At 36.8% G+C, this 25910-nt stretch overlaps 1 protein-coding gene across 1 annotated transcript; it reads left to right on the forward strand.

The window, feature by feature from the left end:
• Nucleotides 1-938: 938 nt before the first annotated feature.
• LOC307157683 (uncharacterized protein) lies at nucleotides 939-25910 on the forward strand (the record flags this gene model as incomplete). The annotated part of the gene is made up of 43 exons (XM_079869610.1): nucleotides 939-987; nucleotides 1133-1162; nucleotides 1368-1593; nucleotides 2185-2314; nucleotides 2474-2537; nucleotides 2626-2708; nucleotides 3310-3502; nucleotides 3596-3715; nucleotides 3956-4076; nucleotides 4638-5226; nucleotides 8083-8160; nucleotides 8403-8472; nucleotides 8615-8746; nucleotides 8910-9053; nucleotides 9132-9226; nucleotides 9318-9450; nucleotides 10897-11140; nucleotides 11227-11267; nucleotides 11578-11666; nucleotides 11774-11928; nucleotides 12190-12328; nucleotides 12618-12716; nucleotides 12819-13013; nucleotides 13298-13540; nucleotides 13787-13943; nucleotides 14062-14172; nucleotides 14423-14564; nucleotides 14680-16559; nucleotides 16746-16961; nucleotides 17165-17374; nucleotides 17527-17765; nucleotides 18308-18494; nucleotides 18759-18969; nucleotides 19148-19326; nucleotides 21180-21249; nucleotides 21473-21582; nucleotides 22595-22626; nucleotides 22732-22882; nucleotides 23012-23049; nucleotides 23196-23303; nucleotides 23427-23466; nucleotides 24083-24191; nucleotides 24985-25910. The coding sequence occupies 43 exons, from the start codon at nucleotides 939-941 to the stop codon at nucleotides 25154-25156; spliced, it is 7824 nt and encodes a 2607-aa protein (XP_079725736.1). The 3' UTR covers nucleotides 25157-25910.

Raw genomic sequence — 25910 nt, forward strand, 5'->3', positions numbered from 1 at the left:
GTGCCATGGTGATGTTTAAAGGATATCCTTAACCAGCTGTGTTTGTTTTAGCTAATTTTTATCTAATATTAACCATCTATCACAAATTAATAGTCATGTTGCCATAAGGATCTTCTCTGGTTCTTGGCATGATTTTTTATCCTGGAGCAGAAGGATGTAATAATTTACCTATTCAGGAGGGAAAATAAATAAAGAAATGAAAAGAGAATCAAGTAATTGTAAGATTTTCTTGGTAACAGGTCATAAATTGTGTCTGTAATTGTACAAGATTTACAATGCAACCTTTGTTTTGGTTTTCTTGAATCATTTTAAAGTTTGAGGATGTTAGAAAGTAAATGCATAGGTTTTTCATTGGCATCGAAGAAGCTTTAACATCCAGTGCACAAAAGGTTCTTCAAAGTGGAAAAGGGTTCTTCAAGAGAAAAATAAGGTTATTTTAAGAACTGTTCAGGTTCTGGAATCAAAAATGCTTCTTCCATGGCATCGCTGCAAACATTTTTTGGAATGTTTGGGATTAGAGTGTTCTTTAAATGCACATTTTCCGTGATTGAGTTATGGGATCTTATTCCCATCAGCAAGCTAAGTTCCTGTAATCAAATCCACCTGTTCACAGAGCAGAACCAGGAACTATATCAAATAGAGAATGACCTACGTGCCATTACAGGTAAACAACAAAGCAGTGTCAAATAAAGAGATTTGCACAGTAATCTTTGGATTTTCTCCACAGTTGTCTAATGAGAACATATGAAAAGCTCTTTGTTTGCTCTTGTGTTCCATACTCCCTTATTAGTTCATGTGCATATAGTGAATGTTTAATCTAGTGGCTATTTCCTCATGCTATTCAAATTGGTGAAGTGGATCTCATCATAAAAGGGCCTCAAGACACATTTCTGTAGTCCTGATGCACCAGTGAGCAGATTATCAGGTTATCAGATAGCATGGCTCTGCAACAGGCAATATTTTTAGGAATAATTGTTGTATTCTCAGGTTGGTTCATTTTTATTACTTAAGTTATTTATATAGTTTAATTTATTAAAGCATGTAAGTAATTTGCTATATTGACTAATGATTAGTTAATTGTTTTTATTTTAACATTTATTTAAAAAAAAAATTTTTCTGATTTTATTTGCAGGCCACATCTACTCAGGGTTTGCAGCTCAAAGTAAGAAAGTATTGCATTTTATCTACTTTAATACATGCTTGGTTACATGTCCAATTATAAATGTGTTAGTATTATAGTGAGAAAAAAAATAGACTTGGTTTTGTTATGAGACAAACCATTTGTCACAAAAAATACATACATTTCAGTAATGAGCTGTTATGTCTACTTTGGTCCTATTCGTTTTGGTTTCTTCTTTTTTTTTTAGATGTGTGTAAGACGTATGGCAGCGGCGTCTTTTATACCTTCAACAAAACCGCATTTCATCTGAAGTCCACATGTCCTGTAACGCTCACTCGGTTCACTCATGCTGGAGTGAACTGTCATATCATTGTCCAGCGTGGACCGAACGGCCTGATGGACAGAGTGGAGATCATTGTCAATAAAATCACGACTCTCATTCACAATAACACTGTTACAGTGGAAGGCAGCAGGTTTGGCATTTCTATATTTAGATTAGTTGAATACAATTTCTGTATTTGTATAGAACTACTTGTAATTGTCTTGTAATTTCTTGTATTTATGATTTTATGACATTAGCATATAATTATAAAAGCTGCTGTGTGTGCTATTTAATATTGGTTTCATCTCATATTTTTTCCTAATATAAATCATATATCAAATAGTAGATTTTAATTTAGCAAATCAAATATTTGCCGACCGAAATTGCTAGAATACATAAAAGCTTGACATGAAATTAATCAAAAACATATTTACATTTTTATTAATACTATGTCATGCAAGATACCAAAATATATGGGCCACGTTTTTAGAAGTATTTCTTGATTCAAATGTTTTTGTTAGTATATCCTCACTGTGAAAAAAAAAAGAAAAAAAAAAAGTGATGTTAGGACAACATGTTTTTTTACATTGCTTTAACTCATCAAAATAAGTTGATTCAACTTGTTTTAATGTAATTTAAGTTGAAATGACTTAAACATCAAAGTTGATTGTACTTTAATAATAAGGCAGTTTTTTTTTAAAGCACACATAAAATGAAATAAAAATTGTTGATCTTTTCACAGAATTCCCCTTCCATACGACCACACTTATCAGTATGTGTTTCATTATGGAATCTATACCAGGCTCCAAAGCAAAGTTTTGCCATTGTCTGTCACCTGGTACAGTGTCTCTAAAGGTGTCAGTTCACTCTGGGTGAGTTTCCTTTAAAGACTACAGTCAGAAAGATTGTAAAATTCTTTACTGATTTAACAAACATAATTGAACCAAAAATATGTGATTGTTGCATTATTGCGTGTCTATACTCTGACCGTACTATATTTTATATGTAATCTTTGAACACATCTTTTATAGGTGGAACTGGACCAGGATTTAGTGGACAGTATGAGTGGACTTTGTGGGCACAAGAACAGCTTAGGTAAGTGTGCTCAATTAGTATGTACTGTTTAAATAACGAGTGTCAAGATATAATAATATAATAATTTTTGATGGTGTTTTGTTCATAGAAACTATGCAACAGCTGATATCTGCCAGTGTTCTCTCTGATGGGCAATGCCTGACACAAGACTCTGTTGCACAGCAAAACAATGTGAGTTTCTGCACAGCTGAACAAATATGAACAGTAAACTCATTAAAATAAAAAATAAAAAAATAAAAAAAAGCTGGTTAAATTGCCAGCCCTTTACCATAAAAAAATAGCAAAAGTTTAGGACTGCAATAAAATTTACTTTATTTATTTTGACCTTACTTGTTTAAACCATTGATTGGATAGTATAATATTGTACCATATAGATTAAAAAAAATATATATAAAGAAAAATAAATATTATTTCATTTTATGCCATTTTGTGAATATTAAATAATGTAATCAATAAAAAAGTAACTGTATTATGATTATGAGTATTTTAAAATGTAATAATCTAATTACAAGTATTTTTTTTTAAATCTGATTAGGTAATCCAGATTACATATAATCAATTACTACCCAGAACTGTTTACAGTGTTGTTCTTTCTATGAAGCCTGTACATAAAATGAATTATAAAGTTATCCTTTATAATCCTATAATGCATTGTCTTATGGTTTATATTTGTAAAATATGCAAAGGATTACATGATGTACTGTATTATAAACTATAAAATATTTTAAAATGCATTGATTGCCTACTAACCATATCTATATTTTTTGTTTAGGTTTGTGAGGTTTTATCCTATGCTATGGGATGTATTGGGTTGCCTAAATATAACACCTACATGACTCTATGTAAGAAACATATGAATGGCTTGTGGCATAAGGAAGCAAACTGCTCCTTTTTTAAAGAGATCTCGCTTATGTGTGGGATCTCCGATCCATTCAGGTCAGATTGGAGATCGAAAACCAACTGCTGTAAGAACCACAGTTTTAACAACTTAATGAGAAATGTATCATATTCATTTTTGTTTATAATTTTTAAATAGTAAGAATTCATCTTGTTTGCAGCCAAACCTCTTTGTCCTGGAGACCTGTACTATTTGGAGAATGGGCCTGCTTTCCCGCCAACCTGCAGCAACCCAAAGAATAACACCACAGAATTTACTAGCACCTGCCTGCCAGCTGAAGGTTGGTCCTTGATTAGCATTAACAAAAGGAGATGTGTTTTCACAGATATTTAATTTTAATTTAATAGGTTTTTTTTTATTATTATTTTTTGTTTTTAGAACAAGCCTCTAACCTAAGTATTTAACTTCATCAATGATGCCTCAAATAACTGGTCATTTTTCAGATGATGCAAAAATAATCCAGATTTATTTTATTAATTATAATATAATTTGGACAATTTTTCTTCTTTCGCAATTTCAGGAAAGGTCCTGAATGATCATGCTGATGGTTACCATTCCATAAATGTGGAAGAATGTCCATGTGTACATGCTAAGATAACGTATGCTCCAGGGCAGGAACGTCGAACAAAGTGTCAGACATGGTGAGAACTAGAATTTTTTCTCAATAGATTCCTCCTCCTCAACTTCCTCAACTAATGATTTGGCAACAATATTTTAGATAATTCTGGTTATATAAAATCTATTTATGTCATTTTTAAAAAAAAATAATATATATGGAATAGTTATGTACAGTGCATCCAACAGTTGGCTAACTGAAACTGAGGGCTTAAATATGCAAAGCTAACAAGGAAACTAGATGGAACACGGGTAAAAAGAATCAATAATGAGGGAGATCAAATCAGTAACTACGACAACAAACTAAAAGCAGAAACAAAGGGAACAGTAACAGAAACACAGAGAAACAATGAAAAATAAACTAAAAGTCCATAAAAAAGAACATAGACCAGACATCATCCCCCCCTTCCGGTAGTGGTGGTGGTGGGGGAAATCAATTGGGGAAGGAAGAGTTCATGGGGGAATGGGAGGAATAGTCTACGGGTGAGTGGGTGAAGGGAGAAGCCATGGAGGAGATGAAAGAGGGAGGAAATAGCTGACAACCCAGAGTATATCAAGGATGAGGGTCCATGGTGAAACCAATTGAGGGAGGAGCGAGGTTGGAGTCAGAGGTCCGACCACCAGCAATGGAGCCAGGAAAGCTGGAGATCCAGGCGGAGCCGAGGAAACACAGAGACCGGATGTATGTCCTGGAGGCCAGGGTGGACCTGTGGGGACCAGCGGCTGAGCTGGAGCCAGGGTGCCGGAGGCCTGATGCAGACCAAGGACCAAGGTGGAGCTGGAGGGAAGGTAGAGCCCAACAAAGCTGAAGGGGTGGAGGGACATGGCACCTCCAAAGGACTGGAAGTCCATGCCTCAGGCAGAACGACAACTGACCAAGGTGGAGCCGGGACAACGGAGCCAGGTGAAGCCATGAGGATGACGGTCCCAGGTGGAGCCGTGGGGGCAAGGAGCCAACTGGTCAACAGGGCGAGGTGGAGTTATGGGCCAGGGGATCTACTTGCAAAGGTGGAGCTGGAGACTGGAAGACCGGAGCTGGGCGGGACCAGAGGAGACGCAGGAGACTTGAATGCTAGATGGGACCAGTGGAGGAGGAAGGGCCAGGGAACTGGTCAGGACCAGAGAGTCCATTACATTCACTTGGACTGGAGGGAACAATTCAACCTCAGGGCTGGGGTGATGAATAGGAATCAGCTCCAGGATGTCAAGAAACATAGGAGAAATAACAGGAGCAAACTAAAGCTCCTGTTATTAATAAAGCTCCTGGGGTGATGAATGGGAATCAGCTCCAGGATGTCAAGCTCTACTAGCACATCCTCTAGGATGGACATGGCTGCAGGCACTGGCTCCAGGGTTTAACTCTCCAATGACACAGGGTCCTCTGCGAGCTTAGGCTATGGCTCTATGTTTGTGGGGGGCGTGGGGGTCAGGTTCAGGGTCTGAGGTGGGGGTGGGCTGAGGCTCGAGGTCCATAGCGTGCGAGTGGCATAGATGGTCCTCCTCCATCTCACCCACGGTGAAAGAGGAACTACTCTGCAAGAGCACTAGCTTAACAAAGTCCTGAAACCTCCCTCGAAATTCCATAAATGGGCAGGGGAACAAGTTATTTTAAGTTCTCATTAAATCTAGTCAAAGAAAAAAGAGAGAAATGAAAAAGTGAGGAATGAGGAAATGAGGAGGAGGAGGTGAACGACTGGCAGATCCATGTTTAAATCTTCTCTTGGTCCGTCCTGTATTCTGTTACATGCAGGGCAGGCAAGGAAGAGGAATGTAGTTTATTGAACAAAACAAAGAAGATAATCCTAAACCAGAAGTATATGAGAAAGACCAGAAGCAAACTAACGCATGCAACATCATAGAAAATACAGGACAATAGGCTAACTGACACTGAGGGATTAAATATACAGTGCTCACAAGGACACTAGATGCGATGTGACAGGAATCAATAATCAGGGAAACCAAATGAAATAATGACAACAAATGAGAAACGAGAACGTAGGGCACAGGAACAGAAACAAAGGGAAACAATGAAGAAGAAACTAGTCCAGAAAAGAAAACATTAACCTGATAATAGTATTATTATTATTATTATTTGTTAAGAATATAAACAAGGTTTATTAAAGGAACACTATGTAGCTTTTCAACCTTCATAATATATTTCCAAGACCCTTGTGATGGTACATCGACTTACAATAGGTTGAATGACACGTCTGCCATAGCCTGATGGGGTCTGTATCACTTTTACTGGCACTACGTAACTTCGGCGTTCGGGTAGTAACCTGAGCACAAAACGAACTACAAAATTCGACTGCTTTACGGCATACGTCACTTCCCCCACCACTTCCTCAAATTTGGACGTGAGAGGCCAACCAGCGTTTGTTTTCGGCTTTCGTGCGTATTTTTTTGTCATGGGGGCTGTTTACACCTGGCCACTTCATGCGTTTTCTCAGATCGGATAGCTATCCGATCGTGAAAAGACCAGTTGTAAATGCCCTCCGAAATGCATTCAAGACGGATTTGAATCTCAAACCACTTCAGGAGGAGGTCTGAGACGCATTCCAGACGAAACTGGACAAGTGAAAATGCATCTGGTTGTTGAAACCACATATGTAAACTGTACTCCTCCCAAAAATGCTAAAAAAATAAATGACGTGTGAGAGCGTGTTATAGGCTATATGTTATAGCCAGATATGACGACGCTACTGGAACACGCATCACCGCAGATGAGCAGCTGAGCATCTATTCATCAAGCCAACGTGCAAACTATCGCAAATCAAAGTGAAAGTAAGTCGCAGACGCTTAACACACAATCATCATCATTAAAAGTAAAGAAACGAAATGATCTTACCAGGGCTGTTACTGCTCTCTCTTATTGCGGTCTTTGATTTTGAAATTTTAGCTGATGATCAATAAAATGCAGTTCATATCTGTTGCTTTCGGTGACGTGCACTCCATTAAATCTGCATATAGCGTGGGAATTGAAGATCGGATTTAAATCCGTTTCGCAAAAACACATTTATGTGACCAGGTGTAAATGGAACCGTTTTGATAAATCAGATAGCTATCCGATCTGAGAAAACGCATGAAGTGGCCAGTAAATAAATCTCTTATTTGTAAACTTGTTTGCATATATGTTGTATGTTGTTGCGCTTGCTTGTAGTATGTCAATTTTTACATGCTGTTCATCCATTGCTGATAATTAGACCAGTCCAATAATTTCCACATATGTCTAGCTAACTTTCTGTTATCAGAGCTGTTAACAGACTTGCTAACAAACACTCGTTTCTCTTACGTGTTTTTTGCGTTATGTTTTATTGCCTAGCTTGTCTCACGAACTAGTTTGCCAGCTGAACTCAGGTGTTGTGAGGTGTATTTATCACGTAGTCCTGAGGGATATCAGACGACGCTGTTGACGTTGATTCTTGCGATTATCATGAGAACAGTTTTCAATATCTCACATAATTATCAAGACATAAATAAGCCTAACGTAGAGGTTGTAAATAGTGTAAACGAGCACAATTTGCAAACTATTATGATAAATTGCAATAATCATGTCTTCGGAGTCTATCTGTGCCTGTTCCTGACGCAGGTACCGGTGTACAGGGTGGGAGGTGGGGGGTGGAGGGGTATTCACGACAGTGCAAGTATTCCACAGCGACTCTAGGGGTCGCTGTTTGACAAAAACACAATTTCTACACAGTGTGCCTTTAAAAGACAGTCTTTGTAAGTAAAAAATGTGGGATTTGAATATATTCTGTAGAAAAAAAATTAAAACTGCTTGAGACATTTTTGTTGTTTTTATCCCTTTAGTACCTGCATTAGAGGCAAATGGGCATGTTCTGCAAACACATGTCCAGCCAAGTGTATTATTGAGGGCCAATTCATCACTACATTTGATGGCAAACAGTATTCTCTACTTGACAGATGCACATTTGTGGCTGCAAGGGTAACTGGAATGGAAATATTTTACTAAAATATGATATTTTGAGGTTTACTGATATTAAAATGTATACTATTTGGTATGTCACCCAGGGGCTTAACTGGACATTGAGCATTCAGTACTCTGTGCAAACTGTTGTCATAGAAAAGGCATATCTTAATATCAACCAGGTTTGTCTGTTTTCCTTATCTACATTCCTTTCTTTTTTAACATTTGCATTACTTTTTTTTGTAAAATATTTAATAATAATTATCAATAAAAATGAGATTATTATTTGCATTTCAACACTGCAGATATACTACAGTAGGATAGGCTGTAGTTACATTTTTTCAAAATTGCATAATAGCATATTGGACAAACATTATTCTTTATAATGAAATTCATAAAATAAATAATGCTATTTTCATTCCAGGAAAGATATACCTTCTCTGCAAACAGCATACAAATGAACAATATTGAAATCAGTGACCTGTCACAGACTGGTATGCTCTTTTGGAATTTGATGTTTTAGATTCATGAGTTTGAAATATTCATATACAAGCTTGACGAAATGTGCAATATTAACCTAAGCTTTGAAAAATGACTTTCTCCTTATACTGTATATGTAATTGGGTTTTGTTTCAGAGTCAACCACAGTCTTTTGGCAGTCTTCAATGTTCATTCAAGTTCAGACTTCATTTGGCCTGAAAATGCAAGTTCAAATCTCTCCAGAAATTCAAATATATTTGAATTTGCCACCAACCGAAAATACCAAAGGTTTGAATAAGTCATATTCAAACAAGTCAAACAAAGGACCATGCAGAATTTCAGAAAAATATAATTATATATAGAGTCAAATTTGATCTTGGTCAACAATCGATTGGTCAAAAAAGTCTAACTTGAAAGTTTTATTTAATTTTTATTATTTTTATAATAATAGGTCTCTGTGGAACTTTTAATAATGACACCAGCGATGACTTCACCACTTTTAGTGGCATCATAGAAAGTTCGGCTCGGCTTTTTGCCCAGTCCTGGTCAATGGGCAGTTGTACCCCAATTACTGGATGCATCAACACTGACAATGGTAAGAATGTTTTGGCTTATACTTAACAATATTAACGTTATTTTTAAAGATGACCACTTATATTCATTCCATTTGCAGAGATATTTGCTGAGGACAACTGTGACCAACTGAAAGATCCAGAAGGAGTGTTTGCTGTGTGTCACGATTATGTACATGTTTCGCCCTTTGTCGAGGTACAGATATATTCCTATCCATAAACATATTTAATGCGTTTGAAATTCATGGTTGTTTTCTTGTTATTAATATGTGTTTGATTCTTCTCAGGCTTGTGTAAAGAGAACATGTCAGTGCTCAGATGCATTACAGGGATGTTTGTGTGTCTCCTTTGGAAATTATGCAAAAGCCTGTGCAACTCAAGGGATCACTGTTGAGGACTGGAGATCAGAAACAAACTGCAGTGAGTGACAAGCTTTTATTCAGTGCAAAAATAATACGGTGACATTCAGGTTGGTTGTTTTTAAAGGTATAGGTTTTCATGTCGCAAAGAGTTGTTATTTTCAAAAATATTTAAACAAAGTTGAAATGTATCTTTGAGTTTCAACCTCTTCTCGAAAAAAGTGTATATGATTGGAGGTTGCAACTTGTGCACTAGGTTTTAATTGGGTTTTAATTGGAAACATTAGAAATATAAGGTTTCATCCGTGTTTCTCTTGTTTTTGTAGTGAATTGAGCCCTCATTAGTTAGTTGCTATGGTTTTTGATTTGCCCTTATGTGTCACACCTGTGTCTTGTCAGTTGTCTCGTTTACTTCCTAGTTTGTCCCTGTGTGTGTGTATATACAGTAGCCCTCATTTTCAGTTGTTCTTGGTCCGTTCTCAACTATGTTATGTTGGTTGCTGGTCTCTTGCAGTCTGCCTCAACTCTTCCTTGCTGTAACCTAATTATGATAAACACATGTTGGGAATTACTTTCCACTAGTGATAAGAGAAACCAAGCTTTCCAACTCTTTGAAACAACTTAACCAATTGATTTGCAAAATGATTCACTGTTTAGAAGTGACACACTTGTGATGCCTGCTGGTCAAAATGGTGTAAATGCAGCAAAAACTCAGCTTAAACATACATAACACCTTTTACAAACCAATTGCAAATGCTATATTGAAAGAGTAAACTATTAAATAGTATAAGCAAATCACCTAATACTATAAAATATAAAGTTTCTTTATAATATGTTCTTTTATTAATTTGTAAGGCTTGTTTTTTTATTGGTAGTTTGGTTAATCTGGCCAATTAAAGACTAACTACAACTCTTTTTAAAATGTTTGTCATTAAAATGTGAACAAATTTATTAAATTGACCTGAGATCAGGTAAAATCCGAGATAGCCTCCTAGCTGCGAACTATTGGAATTTCGGAACGTTTCAAAACAGTATTGAAGTAACAAAGCTTCGTTTACTGAAATCACATGACTTTGGCAGTTTGATACACGCTTCGAATCACTGGTTCGAAACAATTGATTCACAAAGGTTTTGAAGCTTCACCAAGCAGTGTTTCACGAGTTCACACTTACATACAATTAGAGGGAGTAAAGTTTAATGCGTATTTGGCGTGCTGTCCGGGGGGAGGGCTCCGAGCTCGGAGTTCGGCCTGAACCCAGAGTACCCCCCCCCCCCCCCCCCCCGCCCCCCACTACTATCCACTATTCGACTTAATTATTTAAATAATAAAATAAAATAATAAACTAACAGTTTTGTGATATGTACATTTCATGTTTTGTTGATGTATCTACTAACATGATTACAAAAAGTTGGTTACATCACCATGTGAAAACATCTTTTTATTATTATTATGTGTCAGCATCTATGTATGGCTAAGTACCCTACAAATTATCATTGTGATTTTCAGTTCCTTCATGCATGGGCAACCTGAGGTTTACTTACGCCACTTTGGCATGTAACCGTACCTGCCGTTCCCTCTCGGGCCCTGATCCCACCTGTGAGGTGGTGGACGACCCTGTGGAGGGGTGTGGATGCACATCAGACTCTCACCTGAGCAACCAACTGACCTGCAGTCCTCGCTCACAGTGCAGCTGCCACCACCCAGGAGGCGTCGCACCTCCAGGCCCAGTGGTTATCGGTGGACGCCAATGGTAAGGATAAAAACAAGGCTTAAACAATGTCTTTGAGTACATTTTTTAGCTGAATCTGTGTATACAATGTTTGTCTTGTATTACAGCTTGTGTGAAAATGGACAACTACATTGTCCCAAATTTTGCAGTAAGTTTTTTTTTTTTTTTCCAAGTTTGTACATTTGACAAAATACTACATTCAGGGGTTAATCCACTATCTGCACTGGTTTGGTAATCCATTTAGTATTTGTATTTAAATTGAAGCGGCACTGCAGAATTGCATAGTGGTTTTTAACACAGATTTGTTTCATACGGACTCTGAATCACAAGATTACTTTCTTAGTGAACTCCACCCTTGAATTTTCAACTAATATAGCACTGACAAATCAACAATGAAATTTGAAAATTCCAAGAATCATTACCTAAGATTTCTATTAAGTTCTATGCTTTTTTTCTAGATTGCACAGTGGGAAAGATTTGTGTGGACTGTTTACAGATACCCGTGAATACTGCCCATAGGACATGTGAAAGCTTGACCAAACCCGTGGTGAGCATTTTTCAAAATTTTGACATTATGACATCCTACCATATGCAAGAATTAAAGTGTTCCTTTTCTGCAAGAGTCGGAATGAAATTGATGCTATATATTTACAGACTGATGATAACATCTGTATCAGTGGCTGTTATTGTCCTGGGGGACTTTTTGAAGATCATAACGGTGGTTGTGTGACTCATGAAAACTGCACCTGTGAATTCAGTGGGAGGGTGTATGAAACTGGGCAGAGTGTGGAGACAAACTGTAAAATATGGTAAGAGCCTTGTCTTCTAGGTTCACATATTTTAAAGGAATAATTGTTCCAAACCCATATGGTTTTGTTTTTGTGGTACAAAAAAGTAGATATTTTGCAGAATGCTAAAGCTGTTTTTCCCCAGACTGGGAATGTAAATGAATTGAGATTAAACAATTACAATTGAGATACCCTGCCCAATAAAAATACAATGAATTAAAAACCCTTTTATTGGTAACATGGGTTCACTGGATTTGAATGATATGATTTTGTGTCTCACAGCACATGTAGAGGTGGTGAGTGGTCTTGTATTGATGAGGCATGTTCAGGAGTATGCGAGGTTTTCGGGAATGGGCATTACCACACATTTGACTCCAAATGGTACAAATTCGATGGCCACTGTCAGTACACTCTAGTGAAGGTGAGTGTTTGCCATGTGATAAATTACCCTTTTGGGGTGACCTTGGAGTTCGATACAAAATACAGTAAGAGTAATTTTAAACTTGGCAGAAGTTGCTTTTGTCAAACAGCTACTAAATCAATAAAATGAAACAATGACAGTCAAATATGAATAAAAAACAACCAATGCTCAAATGATTGAATATTGCTCAACATATTCCTGACTTTTAATTAGTTTTTGTACAGCGTACTAGGAAAAATTCTCAAACACATGCCAAACATGTTTTAACCTCTAATATTTCTTGTAAAAGGACGCAGGTTCAAGTGGACAGTTTGCAATTAAATCTGAGAGCGTTCCTTGCTGTGACGAGTCTTTGACGTGTTCCCGCGCAATCTCAGTGGAGCTCCTGGTATATGATCTTCTGTGAATATAAATTGTTGTTGGATGTTGTCAATATTTCAACTTTCTATCAAGTAAAAATTGTAATGCATACTTGCTCAATGTTTGACAGGGTACAGTGACTCTTATGTTGAGCGATATGAAGGTAACTGAGAAACCTCAGGCAGGGAATGCATTGTTGGCAGAGCCCCTTTATTCCATCCACACTGTGGGCCTCTACATCATCATCACAGCTCCCAGTCTGGGCATCACTGTAATCTGGGACAAACACACCAGGGTCACCATCCAACTAGAGCCTCAGTGGAGAGTAAGGAATCACATTTAATTATGTCTAAGTTTCATATTCAATCCTCACATTGTGACTTAATCAGGGGCAAGTTTCCTGTACAAAGACATAACTCACTGCATTTACTAGAAACAACTGAAAGATGCTTTTTTTTTTTTTTAATTACGCCTACATGCAGTAGGTACAGTTATTGGTGGTTTCCTGTGGGCTTTATATGCGATTCATTCAGTCAGCAGCTTTCAGCAAACTTCACTATACTCTTCTCTCAAACTTCGCAATATTCTCTTTTAACTGTGGAATATTAGGGCCGAGTGTTGGGACTCTGTGGGAACTTTGATGGAAAGGTGACAAACGACCTTCTGACAAGCAGCTCCTCAGAAGTTTCCAGTGTTCTGGACTTTGGGAATAGTTGGAAGAGAGCAGATCCGCCATGCTCTGATGTGACCCAAGAAATATTTCCCTGTGAACGTCACTCCTACTGTGCAGCCTGGGCTCAGCGGAGATGTATGATCCTGAGATCAGACACCTTTAAAGATTGCCATCTGAAGGTACCTTGCAGTGACGTTAGTCATCTAAATAATGTCGCTTCTGATGTTTGTTGCTTGAAGTTAATCTTGGTTCATTAACAACAAATCACTGTTTATATATCAACCAATTACGACCTTTTTCTTCAAGTTCATCAAATGGTTTCTGGGTTTGATAGTTGGTTCAGGTACACAATGTGCTCGTAATTGATTTTATTTTTTCCCCATGAGGAAATCAGCCAATAATTGTTGCATTCGTATGACTACTAGGTGGATCCAGAGCCTTATTACCAGGCCTGTGTTTTGGAGTCCTGTTCTTGTGAGTTTGAAGGAAAGTTTCTTGGTTTCTGTACTGCTGTCTCAGCTTACGCAGAGGCATGTAGTGCAAAGGACGTTTGCATCAAATGGAGATCCCCAGATTTGTGTCGTATGTATTGAATTCTATTGCTATTAAGAATTTCCCAGAATGAGCATTTCCTGGTAAAGACATACCTGGGTTATTATTGAGTTAGTCAAGTGATTACAGTGTTTGTTAATCTCCACAGCGGTGTATTGTGACTATTACAATGACGTGGGACAAAACACCTGGCATTACGATCCCTGTGGCCAGGTTAAGACCTGTGGCACTAATAAACACTTTACAGGAAAACTTGAAGGTATTTTTTCCTTCCTGTTCCTGCTTCTTGATCTAGCTGCAGCAATGTATCGCCAGACAGCAGCATAGTGTCGGGCTAGATCCGGCCCACATCTGGTACGCGTTGAATCCACATGTACCAGATGTGGCCTGGATCTGGGCCGACACTATGTTGCTGTCTGGGTCAGTACTGCTTGAAATTAGAAATATGAAAACAGTTTAAATGTCCCGAATGTCTTTGGTTTTCATAAAGCACTGCATGAAACTTTCAGGTTGCTATCCAAGATGCCCTGAGGAGACCCCATATTATGATGAAAACATAGGTAAATGCACCACTTTGGACAACTGCACTTGTAACATCATGAACAGAGTGTTGTCACCTCCTGATGAAATGTGCACTCCCTATAAATGCTGGTAAGCCATTTTGTAGACTCTTGTTGTAATGCTGGACAGACATTTTAGATAAAAGGTTTAAAGAACTATACACATACCGTTCACATTCATTATAGTTTATATTCTTTTTCCTTAGTAAATGCTTTGATGGACAAATCGTCTGCATTCCAACAACTACGGCTACAACTACGACTACAATTTCTTACACATCAACAGCTCAGCCATCTACAACTGTAATGACCCACATAACCACAACACAACCACCAACAAGTCAAAGCACAACAAAATACACAACTCAATCACCAACAACTCAAAGCACAACAAAATACACAACACAATCACCAACAACTCAAAGCACAACAAAATACACGACACAATCACCAACAACTCAAAGCACAACAAAATACATAACACAATCATCAACAATTGTGAAAACAACCAAATACACAGTGCAAACATCAACAACAGAATCATATGCCACTCCAATTAAAGAAACAACTGGAACACAACTACCAACCACAACACAGCTACCACCAAAGGAGAGCACAACAGAATACACAACCACAACACATCCATCAACAACTGAGAGCACAACAGAATCATATACAACTCCAGTAAAAGAAACAACAACACAGCCGCCAACTTCACAAAGCACAACTGAATACACAACACAACTACCAACAACTGAGCAGACATCAGAATCATATAAAACTACAGTAGAAGACACGACCACAACACAACCACTAACTTCAGAGAGCACAACAGAATACACAACACAACTGCCAACAACTGAGAGCACAACAGAATCATATACAACTCCAATGGAAGGAACAACACCACAACCCCCAACTTCACAGAGCACAACAGAATATACAACACAAAAACCAACCACAAGGACGACAACAGAAGAATATACAACTCCTTTGGATGAAACAACAACACAGCAACCAACTTCACAGATCACAACACAATTACCAACAACTGAGAGCACAACAGAATCTCATACAACTTTAGTGGAAGACACGACCACGACACAACCACTAACTTCAGAGAGCACAAAAGAATACACAACACAAGTACCAACAACTGAGAGCACAACAGAATCATATACAACTCAAATGGAAGGAACAACAACACAACCCCCAACTTCACAGAGCACAACAGAATACACAACACAAAAACCAACCACAAGGACGACAACAGAAGAATATACAACTCCTTTGGATGAAACAACAACACAGCAACCAACTTCACAGAGCACAACAGAATACACAACACAAAAACCAACCACAAGGACGACAACAGAAGAATATACAACTCCTTTGGATGAAACAACAACACAGCAACCAACTTCACAGATCACAACGCAACTACCAACAACTGAGAGCACAACAGAATCTCATACAACTTTAGTGGAAGACAGGACCACGACACAACCACTAACTTCAGAGAGCACAAAAGAATACACAACACAAGTACCAACAACTGAGAGCACAACAGAATCATATACAACTCAAATGGAAGGAACAACAACACAACCCCCAACTTCACAGAGCACAACAGAATACACAACACAAAAACCAACCACAAGGACGACAACAGAAGAATATACAACTCCTTTGGATGAAACAACAACACAGCAACCAACTTCACAGAGCACAACACAACTACCAACAACTGAGAGCACAACAGAATTTTATACAACTTTAGTGGAAGACACAACCACAACACAACCACAAACTTCAAAGAAGACAACAGAGTACACAACCACAACACAACTACCAACATCTGAGAGCACAGTAGAATCATACACAACTCCAGTGGAAGAACTAACCACAACACAACGACCAACAACTGAGAGCACAACAGAATATAAAACCACAACACAACCACTAACACGTGAGAGCACTCAACCAACCACAATACCAACAGAATACACAAACGCAACTCAGCCAACAACTGAAGCTACAACCTCAGTAAAATATGCCACTCCACTGTCAACCGTGACCACAACAGGTGTGGAAACCACTACAAATATACACTTGACTTGTGCTAGAATTAACATTTAAACAATAGTTTCTTAATATAAAGCCAGTAATGTGATAATTAAGTGAAAAAAAATAAATAATAGAATGCATTAAAAACTTTAATGCAAATGTATATTGTTTTTAGTGGACTTTTTTTTTCTCTCATTCCCACCAGACTTTATTATAGTCACTGGCACTACTATCACAACTCCAACTTCACCCTCACCTCAAGAAGTGCACTATACGACTATAAATCCGACCACGATGACCCCTTTAACAGTGATCCCTTCAACGGTGATACCTTCAACGATGACCCCTTCAACAGTGACCCCTTCAACGATGACACCTGTATTCAATACTACAATGCCTACCACTGAACACACAACTCCAGGTACAACTACTACTCACAAATACAATTCTACATGATAACACAACCCCAGGGCCTACTACTCCTTAAACTACATATGGAACAATTTCTCAGATTTAAAATCCACGTGAATTACAGTATGTTCACCATACAGTCCTCAAACTCAATTATATGTGCTACAATGTGTTGATTAAAGGGATCTTATTTTTATGTAATTTTTTAATCAGTGTGCGAGTGCAAAGATGTGATGCGAAATCAAAGCTGGTCATGTGGAGAAACTTGGAGAGAGGATTGTGCTGATAAAGACTGTAAGGCTGGAGTGATTGAGGTAAAATCCATAATCTGCCCAACACCCAAAATCAGGACGGATTGCCCTAGAGACAAGATGTCTTTGGTTACAGATAAAGAGACTTGCTGTGAGAGCTTTCAGTGTGACTGTAAGTAAACCAACCTGCCATATAAACATTGACTCATCCAGTTGGATTAGTTAGTGGTGGGGCTATCTATTTGTCCAGCCAATGGAAAACAATAAGAGTGACTTTTACGAATTTTACCAATTGTAATTGTATTTTCCTGTTTCCTTTTTCAGGCCAGTGTCAGATTTATGGAGACCCTCACTACATTTCCTTCCAGGGTATTGCATTTGACTTCATGGACAACTGCACCTACACTCTAGTGGAGGAGAAAGAACCGCAACACAGATTAAGCATTACTGTAGACAACTATTACTGTATCGAGGGAATTGATAATTCCTGTTCTAGGGGCATCACATTAAAGTACTGGAATGACATTGTCACACTTATGGTAACAGAGGAGTACACATTGGAGGTAGGTTCATAATAATAAAAACTTGTGATTCTTCTAATGTTCTAATGTATCAGTCTCCCAGAGCCATACATTTGAATCTAGGTATAATGTGTGGTCCACATTTCACCTTACTCTAGCCAAGAATACGAAAAGGACAGTTTAAAAAAAAAAGAAGCAAAGGGAAGATTTTAAAATGTGATTCCACAAAGAAACTTAAACTGATCTAGCCAGTCCTCATGAAAACTCATTTTTAATACATTAGGCAATTGTAATAGGCTTTTGTTTCTGGTGGACTAAAGTTGCTATTGAAAGTTTGGAAACCATCTTTCAGAAATTGTAATCGCTAAATGCAGCAGTTTTTTGTAAATAATATTTAAGCTTTCTTAATCAACAGTAGTCTATACAAATTGTGTATAGCCTAAGCTTGTCAATAAACCTTTTATTATCAATACCAAAATTACCATTATTCTTTAACTGACACATCCTCTCCTCAACAAAACAGATTTTTGGAGATGATAGTTCACTTTAACTTGGATGATAAGCAGATTGTCTTTTTTTTCCAGTCTACTTTGAACCAGGAAATCATAAAGCCACCATATGAAAATCAGGTCTTCAAGTTTGAAAGCAGTGATAGCCAGGTCTACATCTACATCAAACCTATCCGTTCCTATGTTTCTCTTTCGACATTCAACAATCTGTTAATCAACCTGGCATTAGAGCACTTCCAAAACAACACCATAGGACAGTGCGGTAAGTAATTACAATAATTTGATTGTACGATTAAAAGTAACCCAGACAGCTAAATTGAATGACAGCGTTGAATCCACATGTACCAGATGTGGCCTAGATGTGGCCCGGATCTGGGCCGACACTATGTTGCTGTCTGGGAAATTGATACATGATATACAATATGGTTCCTATGACAGATATCACAGACTATAGAACTAAAAAAGATATAAATAGTGTATATAATGGCTGTAACCCTGGGCAAACTTGCTCCATTTGACTTTTCAGGTGTTTGTGGTGGTCAGTCATGCATACGAAGAAATGGAGTGGTTGAAGATGACAACTGCTGTGATAAGACTGCATATGACTGGGTCGTAGAAGACCCTCTGAAACCCTACTGCAAATCTGCACCCATCAATGTTCCTTGTTTCCCTGCCATAACTCCACCCCCACCTCCACCTCCCTGTAATACTCCAATATGTGACCTTCTTCACCATGAGTAAGCCACTGTATGGTATTTTTATATCAACTAAGGTCAATAAGCATAACAGTAGTGTTTCGGAAGTAATTATTTTAATTTTTTTTTCATAGAAAAAGGATAAACAACTTGGCCTGTTGCATTGCGACTATAATTGTGAATATAATTGGTGTTGTTAACACCTTTGCCTTTTACTCAGGGTGTTTGCGGAGTGCAGTGAAAGGATTAATCTTACGTCTGTGGAGAAGAACTGCCGGTTTGACTACTGTTCATCCAAAACCAGTGTTGATGCCTGTTCCTCTCTGGAATATGCAGCATCAGAGTGCAAGAGGATTGGTATTTGTGTGGACTGGAGATACCTTACCAATGGCTCCTGTGGTAAGTGAACAGAATGAAATTATAGTTTCAGAAAGTAGTAGTACACTTATATTTTTGTACGTTTAGACACTGACACATATAATATCAACATGTCAGCATCTTAAAACCTAACCTAAGCCTTTACGTATCACTTTAGAGACCTGCAAGTCTTTATGAATCCTTTGAGTTTCATTGAGTATTGAATTTGTGGAATTCATAGGTGGATTTATGGTATATTTTATAGCATTTATTGTGTTTCATTTAATTGTGGTTAAGCTTTGAAGGTAATTATTTGAGCCATACAAAGAGCATTTGCCATTTAAAAGTTTTCTTGGACACTGATAAATAAGGGTCCCGTTATGCAGTGGTTCTCAACAAGGGGTAACAGGGCCCACTAGGGCCCCAAGAAGACTTCAAAATAAGTAAAGGTCCTTGCATACTGAGTTGCAAAAAAATTCGCAAAACAATACAGAATGGAGTCTTCACACAGTGAGGATGATTTTATTGTCCTCTCTCTTCTTAAAAAGAGAAAAAGAAAGATGAAACATTGGGTCCATCCAATCCTGAGATTGCGTATAGCGGAAGGACAGTTCCACCTCCTCATCAAGGATTTATCCTGAAATATAATATAATATTATATTATATATATTATAGGATTATCCAGAGTGATTCAAAGTTTACTTCAGGATGTTAGTGGCTCAGTTTGATGTTTTGATTGCTGTACTGGAGCCACATATTAGTAAGAAGACCAACAATTTCCGTGAATCAATTGATCCTAAACAGTTCTGGATTTTGGCGTTTGCTTTTACAATGGCTCTGAATTGTCAAAACACCTCTCAAAATGCTTGTTATGGATGCGAAAAACTCAGAACATTTAACCCGATCTGATTTTTTTTTTTTTTATGACGGACGAAAATTTCGGAGGTAGTGTGTAAACATGATTGACACAACATGAGGTTGTATTTATTTTTTTAACGTGCGAAAATTTCAGACGAGAATTTCGGACTCGGTGTGCAACGACCTTAAGACAAAATCTAAAACAACTAAGATTCAAGGAATTTTTATTTTAATCACCCCCTCAACAACTTGCATAAGCAAGTCTAATTTTAACACATAAGCCCCCAGTTTCGCAGACAAGGCTTAAGACTAATCCCAGACTAAAATGCATTATTGAGCCGTTTTAACTGAAAGCAACTTGCACTGACATATCTCAAAATATGTCAGTGCCATTGTTTAGTCTCAAGATTCACACTAGTAATGCTTTAAAAAAAAACTAAAGCCTAATCCTGGCTTAATCTAAGCCTTATCTGTGAAACCGGGCCATAGTAGTCTAATTTTAAACGTGATTTCTAGACACATTCTAGATCCAGTAAATTACCAACGACTTGAAAAGATATGCAAATGTATTGGTTAAAAAGAGTGGGAACCCTCAAGAACTCTTAAACTGGGAGTGTCAGACTTTTTAATATTTTTGTGGACAATGGTGGGCTTTGGAGTCAAAAGGGTTTAAAACCACTGCCCTTGGGATTATTGGGAGCATTGAACTCGGTCACTTGGGTTAGTGCCCGTACAAAGGGCCCCTTACTGCATACAAATCTGCTTACTCATACTCTGCACTATTATGTACTTTGATGATAAGGTCCATGTTTTTGAGCTCGTAAGAAAGAAATCCTCTTTTTACATACTGTTTGTGTTTGCATTAGCATGTAGCCACATTCATTAGCTTAAAATTGATTGAAAAATCAAAATAAAAGAATAAACCATCTGCACATCTTTGGTGTAATAGTTTCAACCCAATATGGATCTTATTCATTAAATATAAGGGAAACAGTCCTCAATAACAATATGCATTCGCCTGTGCCACTATATTTTAGAGATCACATGTCCTGAAGGAACGATGTACGATGAGTGTCGCGAGTCTCCGAATGATGTCTGTCGAGGCGGGTGAGAAAGATTTTACTTTAAATGATTCCCACAGTGCTTCATATTTCACCTCTCAATTAAAAGATTGAGTTTCAAGGAAAAATGCCAGTGCTCCACCTTTTACTTTGTCTAGATTTTTCCATTAGTCACTTAAAGAGTTTTTTTATTCGTAATGGTTAGGTATATGATCGCATGTTCGTGATTTTCTACCTTTAGCTTCACGGCCATCACTCTGTCTCCTCAGAGTTCGTGTGCCTGCAACGTCTGTGGTTGGTCTGAGATCAGGCTGCTTTTGTCCTGATGACCAAATGCTTGCAGAAGATCACAAGCAAATCTGTGTGTCTGAATGCACTAGTGAGTGACTTTCTTTACCAACACGACAGATTCAACCAAATATTTCAAAACGACTGTTACTATTTTAAAGCTCAAGATTTGTTTTTAATCAATGAATTTACGCAAATAATACAAGCAATTCATATCCACAAATCTATTCATTGCTGATATTGTAAACGTGATTATTGTTCACAATTAATAATGTATTTAATACATGTATTTAATTTTAATAATATGTAATTCGTCAACAATAATAGTTCCAAAATCAGCTAAATATAAATGAATTATTATGCATGATTTAATATTACTTTTGTGCTTTAGAGGAAGCAAGAAAATCTTACAACCTTTCTGTTTAATATTTATTTTTTTCAGTATCCTAAAACCGATTTATCTAAAGCTATAACATATATAACATAGGCCCATATTATTATTATTATTATTATTATTATTATTATGATTGTTTCATTTAATAATAATATGAAATATTTTATCAAAATATTATTTTATCATTTTATTTAATTGTAATAATAATTTTCAATTATTATTATTTGTATTTTTATTATTGTTGTTGTTGTTGTTTTGTTTGTTGTTTCATTTAAACCGGGACAGTTTTAGGATAACAATAATCATAATAATAATAATGATGATGATGATGATGATGATGATGATGATGATGATGATGATGATGATGATAATAATAATAATAATAATAATAATAATAATGACAATTAATTATTAATTATTTAATTTTTTTATTTAATTTTAATTTTAATACATTTTTCAACAATAATTATTCCAAGATCAACTAAATATTACTGATATATTAAAGTGACCGTGACATTTCCAACACAGAATTATTATTTTGGTACAATTAACAACTATAAAATTAAAAGCAGTTCATGACCTAATGAGAAAATTCCTATTAAGCTAAACTCATTTGTTATCAAAACTGACATTGCAAAAATACCAAATAATCAGATATTCTCTAGAATGGGTCATTTATACATGCATTTCACACATATTTATTTTTCAGAGTGTAAAGGGCCATTGGGTGAGCCCATGCCGGTAAGAGATCAATTATTAATGCAACCACAAGCTTCTTTTAAACAATACATAGATATTTATTGTGAATACTGCATAACAGTAATCCTCTGTCTGTCTGTGTGTTAGGTGGGGGCAGTATGGGAATCAAACTGTCACATATGCACATGTAATAACCAGACTAAAACTGAAGAGTGCACACCCAAACCTCCCGGACCTACTCCAGTCTGCAGCGCCTTCTCCATCTTGGTTTCTGACTGCTGTGACAATCACATCTGCGGTAATTTGGCAATCTTTGGCACCACATAGTGTAGACTGCCACTGTTGCTTGGATCTTTTTTCATTGATTATATCATGAGGTCCACTGTTGCAAAAATAGATTCAGAGTATGTTTTCTTTGCTTTTACAGTTGAGAAGAATTGCGAGTACAATGGAAGGACTTACAAGGTAAAGGAAATAGTTCACATATTTACTCACAATGGGAGTTTTGTCTGTTTTGTAAAGTTTTAGAGGCCCCTTTAAAAGACCTTTCGGTAACTAAATTTAGCACAAAACATATTTAACAAATGTATTTAACTGTGTTTTTTCTTCAGGTGGGTGAGCGGTGGACAGACCCTTCAAATCCGTGTGAGTCTTTCAGCTGTAGTCCGACAGGAACTGAGGTTGAGAAAACCGTGTGTCCACTGCAAACCTGTGCCGAGGTGAGAGACCAAAATCACATCAGTATTACAAAACAAAATCAAGTTTGTTGCACATGTGCATGTTTTTTTCTGGTTGAATCTTCTATAAAACCACTGCATTATTATGTTTTTGTGTGTGTCCAGGAGTTACGAGTGTGGGATGACCATCATTGCTGCTATTCATGTAGGTTTACACAAATGTTTCACTGTTGCTGGAACTGTACCATTCAATCAAACAATTATTATTTTATGCTAAATGTGACCCTGGACCACAAAACCAGTCACATGGGTCAATTCTATGAAATTGAGATGTATACATCATCTGAAAGCTGAATAAATAAGTTCTCCATTGATGTATGGTTTGTTATGATAGGACAATATTTGGCCGAGATACGACTATTTGAACATCTGGAATCTGAGGGTGCAAAAAATCGAAACATTGAGAAAATCTCCTTTAAAGTTGTCCATTTGTGTTGGTGATTGTGCTGCATTCACTCACAAAAATACATGTTTTATATATTTACGGTAGGAAATTTACAAAATATCTTCATGGAACATGATCTTTACTTAATATTCTAATGATTTTGGCATAAAAGAAAAATCGATCATTTTGACCCATACAATGTATTGTTGGCTATTGCCACAAATAAACCCGTGCGACATGTGACTGGTTTTGTGATCCAGGGTCACAAATGGTCATTTTAGTAGACATTTTAAGGTTATACAATTATTATTATTATTATTTTTTTACTCATGATTTTAGTATGTTGCTGACTGTAATTGTGTTCTGTGTATCACAGGTAATGTTACATGTGCTGCCAGAGTGACAAGAATGAACCTAACAATTGCTGACTGCACACAGGAAGTCGAGCTTCCCATTTGTGATGGCCAGTGTAAGACACACAACAGGCAAGTATTTCAAAGCCTCTTACGCTGGACGATCACGTGAAGGTCTGTTGTAGTATTGTGTGCTAAAGGCACAGATAATATACAACTAAAAGCAAATAGCACACATCTATCAAACATTAATTATTTCCTTGACAAACAGCTCTATGGCCACTAGAGGGTATTGTCAGAACATTTGTCATTTTGCAGCATTTTTTTGAATGAATGAATGAATGAATGTAAAAATATTGAGCCACATCCCCATATTGATCCCCTATACAGCTGTAGTTTACTATATGTACAAAACTATAGTGCAAAACAATGTGCTTAAATTATGGAAAATTGGAAAATACACAGTGTAAAATTTAGGGTAAATAGAAAACAAAAAGAGAAAATCTACTTCTAATAAAAAATAATAGGGTCCAATGTGATTAAAGGCCCCCATAAGGAAAGTGTGCTTAACTCAGGTCCCAAAGTTTATAATATGGATACCATGATTTTTTTTTTTACATTTTACATTATTCAGATTCTTTGATGCATAGAAAGTTCAAAGAACAACATTTATTTTAAAAATAAGTGTCTTGTAATATTATAAATGTCTTTTCTGCCACTGATTAATTTCATGTGTTCTTGTTAAAAAAAAAACAATTTATTTCTTAAAAAAAAAACCCCAAACTATAAAAATAATTACAGTTTCCACAAATGTGTGTCTGTATGTGTGTGTATATATATCCCATTCCAGAGATGCTGGTTCGAATCCCTCGAGAAGGACTGGTTACACGTGGTTCAGATCCTTATTTGTTGTGTTTTCTTGCAGGTGGATTCATACTAACGGGACGCTGCAGCTTGAACAGAGTCACCAGTGCTGTAAGGAGAGAGGTTACGTGATGAGAGATATAACGCTGACTTGCAGCAAAAGCTCTCTGACCCAATTCACATACAAACATGTCACAGGCTGTGAATGCAAGGCCGAAGGTCAGGTTAACTAAACACAAATGAAAACCTTAGTTAAAGTTACATGTGATTAACTTTGGCCTGTGTGTTGTTTATGCATAATTAATAATTAGCTGCTGATGTGTGGGATGATTTAGTTTCAAACCAAACATATTTCTGTCATTTGAATTTTTGTTATGGTTCGAAATGCTCAAGGGAATCAACTTTAGCCTCATTGATTGTCTAACATCTGTCTGGAAATCTGTTCCAAAATCAATTATATTTCTTGTATAAATAATAATCCTGACATTTTTTGCCTAACCTACTACAATTATGTGCTGTATATTTTACAGCGTTTTCAATTATAACTTTTAATTTGAACTATTCTGTTTTCTGACCATGTCTCAAATGAATAATGTCATGGTTATATGTATCTGTACTTTGATTTCATTACCAAATCAAACCTCTGATTGTAACCTGATATCAGGTGTCAAGGCCTCAGAGGCTTTTGTAATCCACTTTCTGGATACATAATAATCATTAATTAGATAATAAATTAATATGAAACTTGTTGTTTTTATAGGGTGTTTGCTTTTACGTTTCCCTATTATAAAACAATATATACAGGATATCTTAAATGTACTACAGTGGGATCCAAAACCCACTAAAGCTTCTATACTGCATTTTTCTAAGTGAATAATATAGTTTTAATTATAATTATATTATCAGCATTATAATATCAGCATGCATATTTGAGTGAAAAGTGATAAAAGTTGAATTGATAAACGTACCTGAATTTCAGAAAGTTCT

Source organism: Squalius cephalus (assembly GCF_949319135.1).
Source record: "Squalius cephalus genome assembly, chromosome: 4".
NCBI classification, from domain to species: domain Eukaryota; kingdom Metazoa; phylum Chordata; class Actinopteri; order Cypriniformes; family Leuciscidae; genus Squalius; species Squalius cephalus.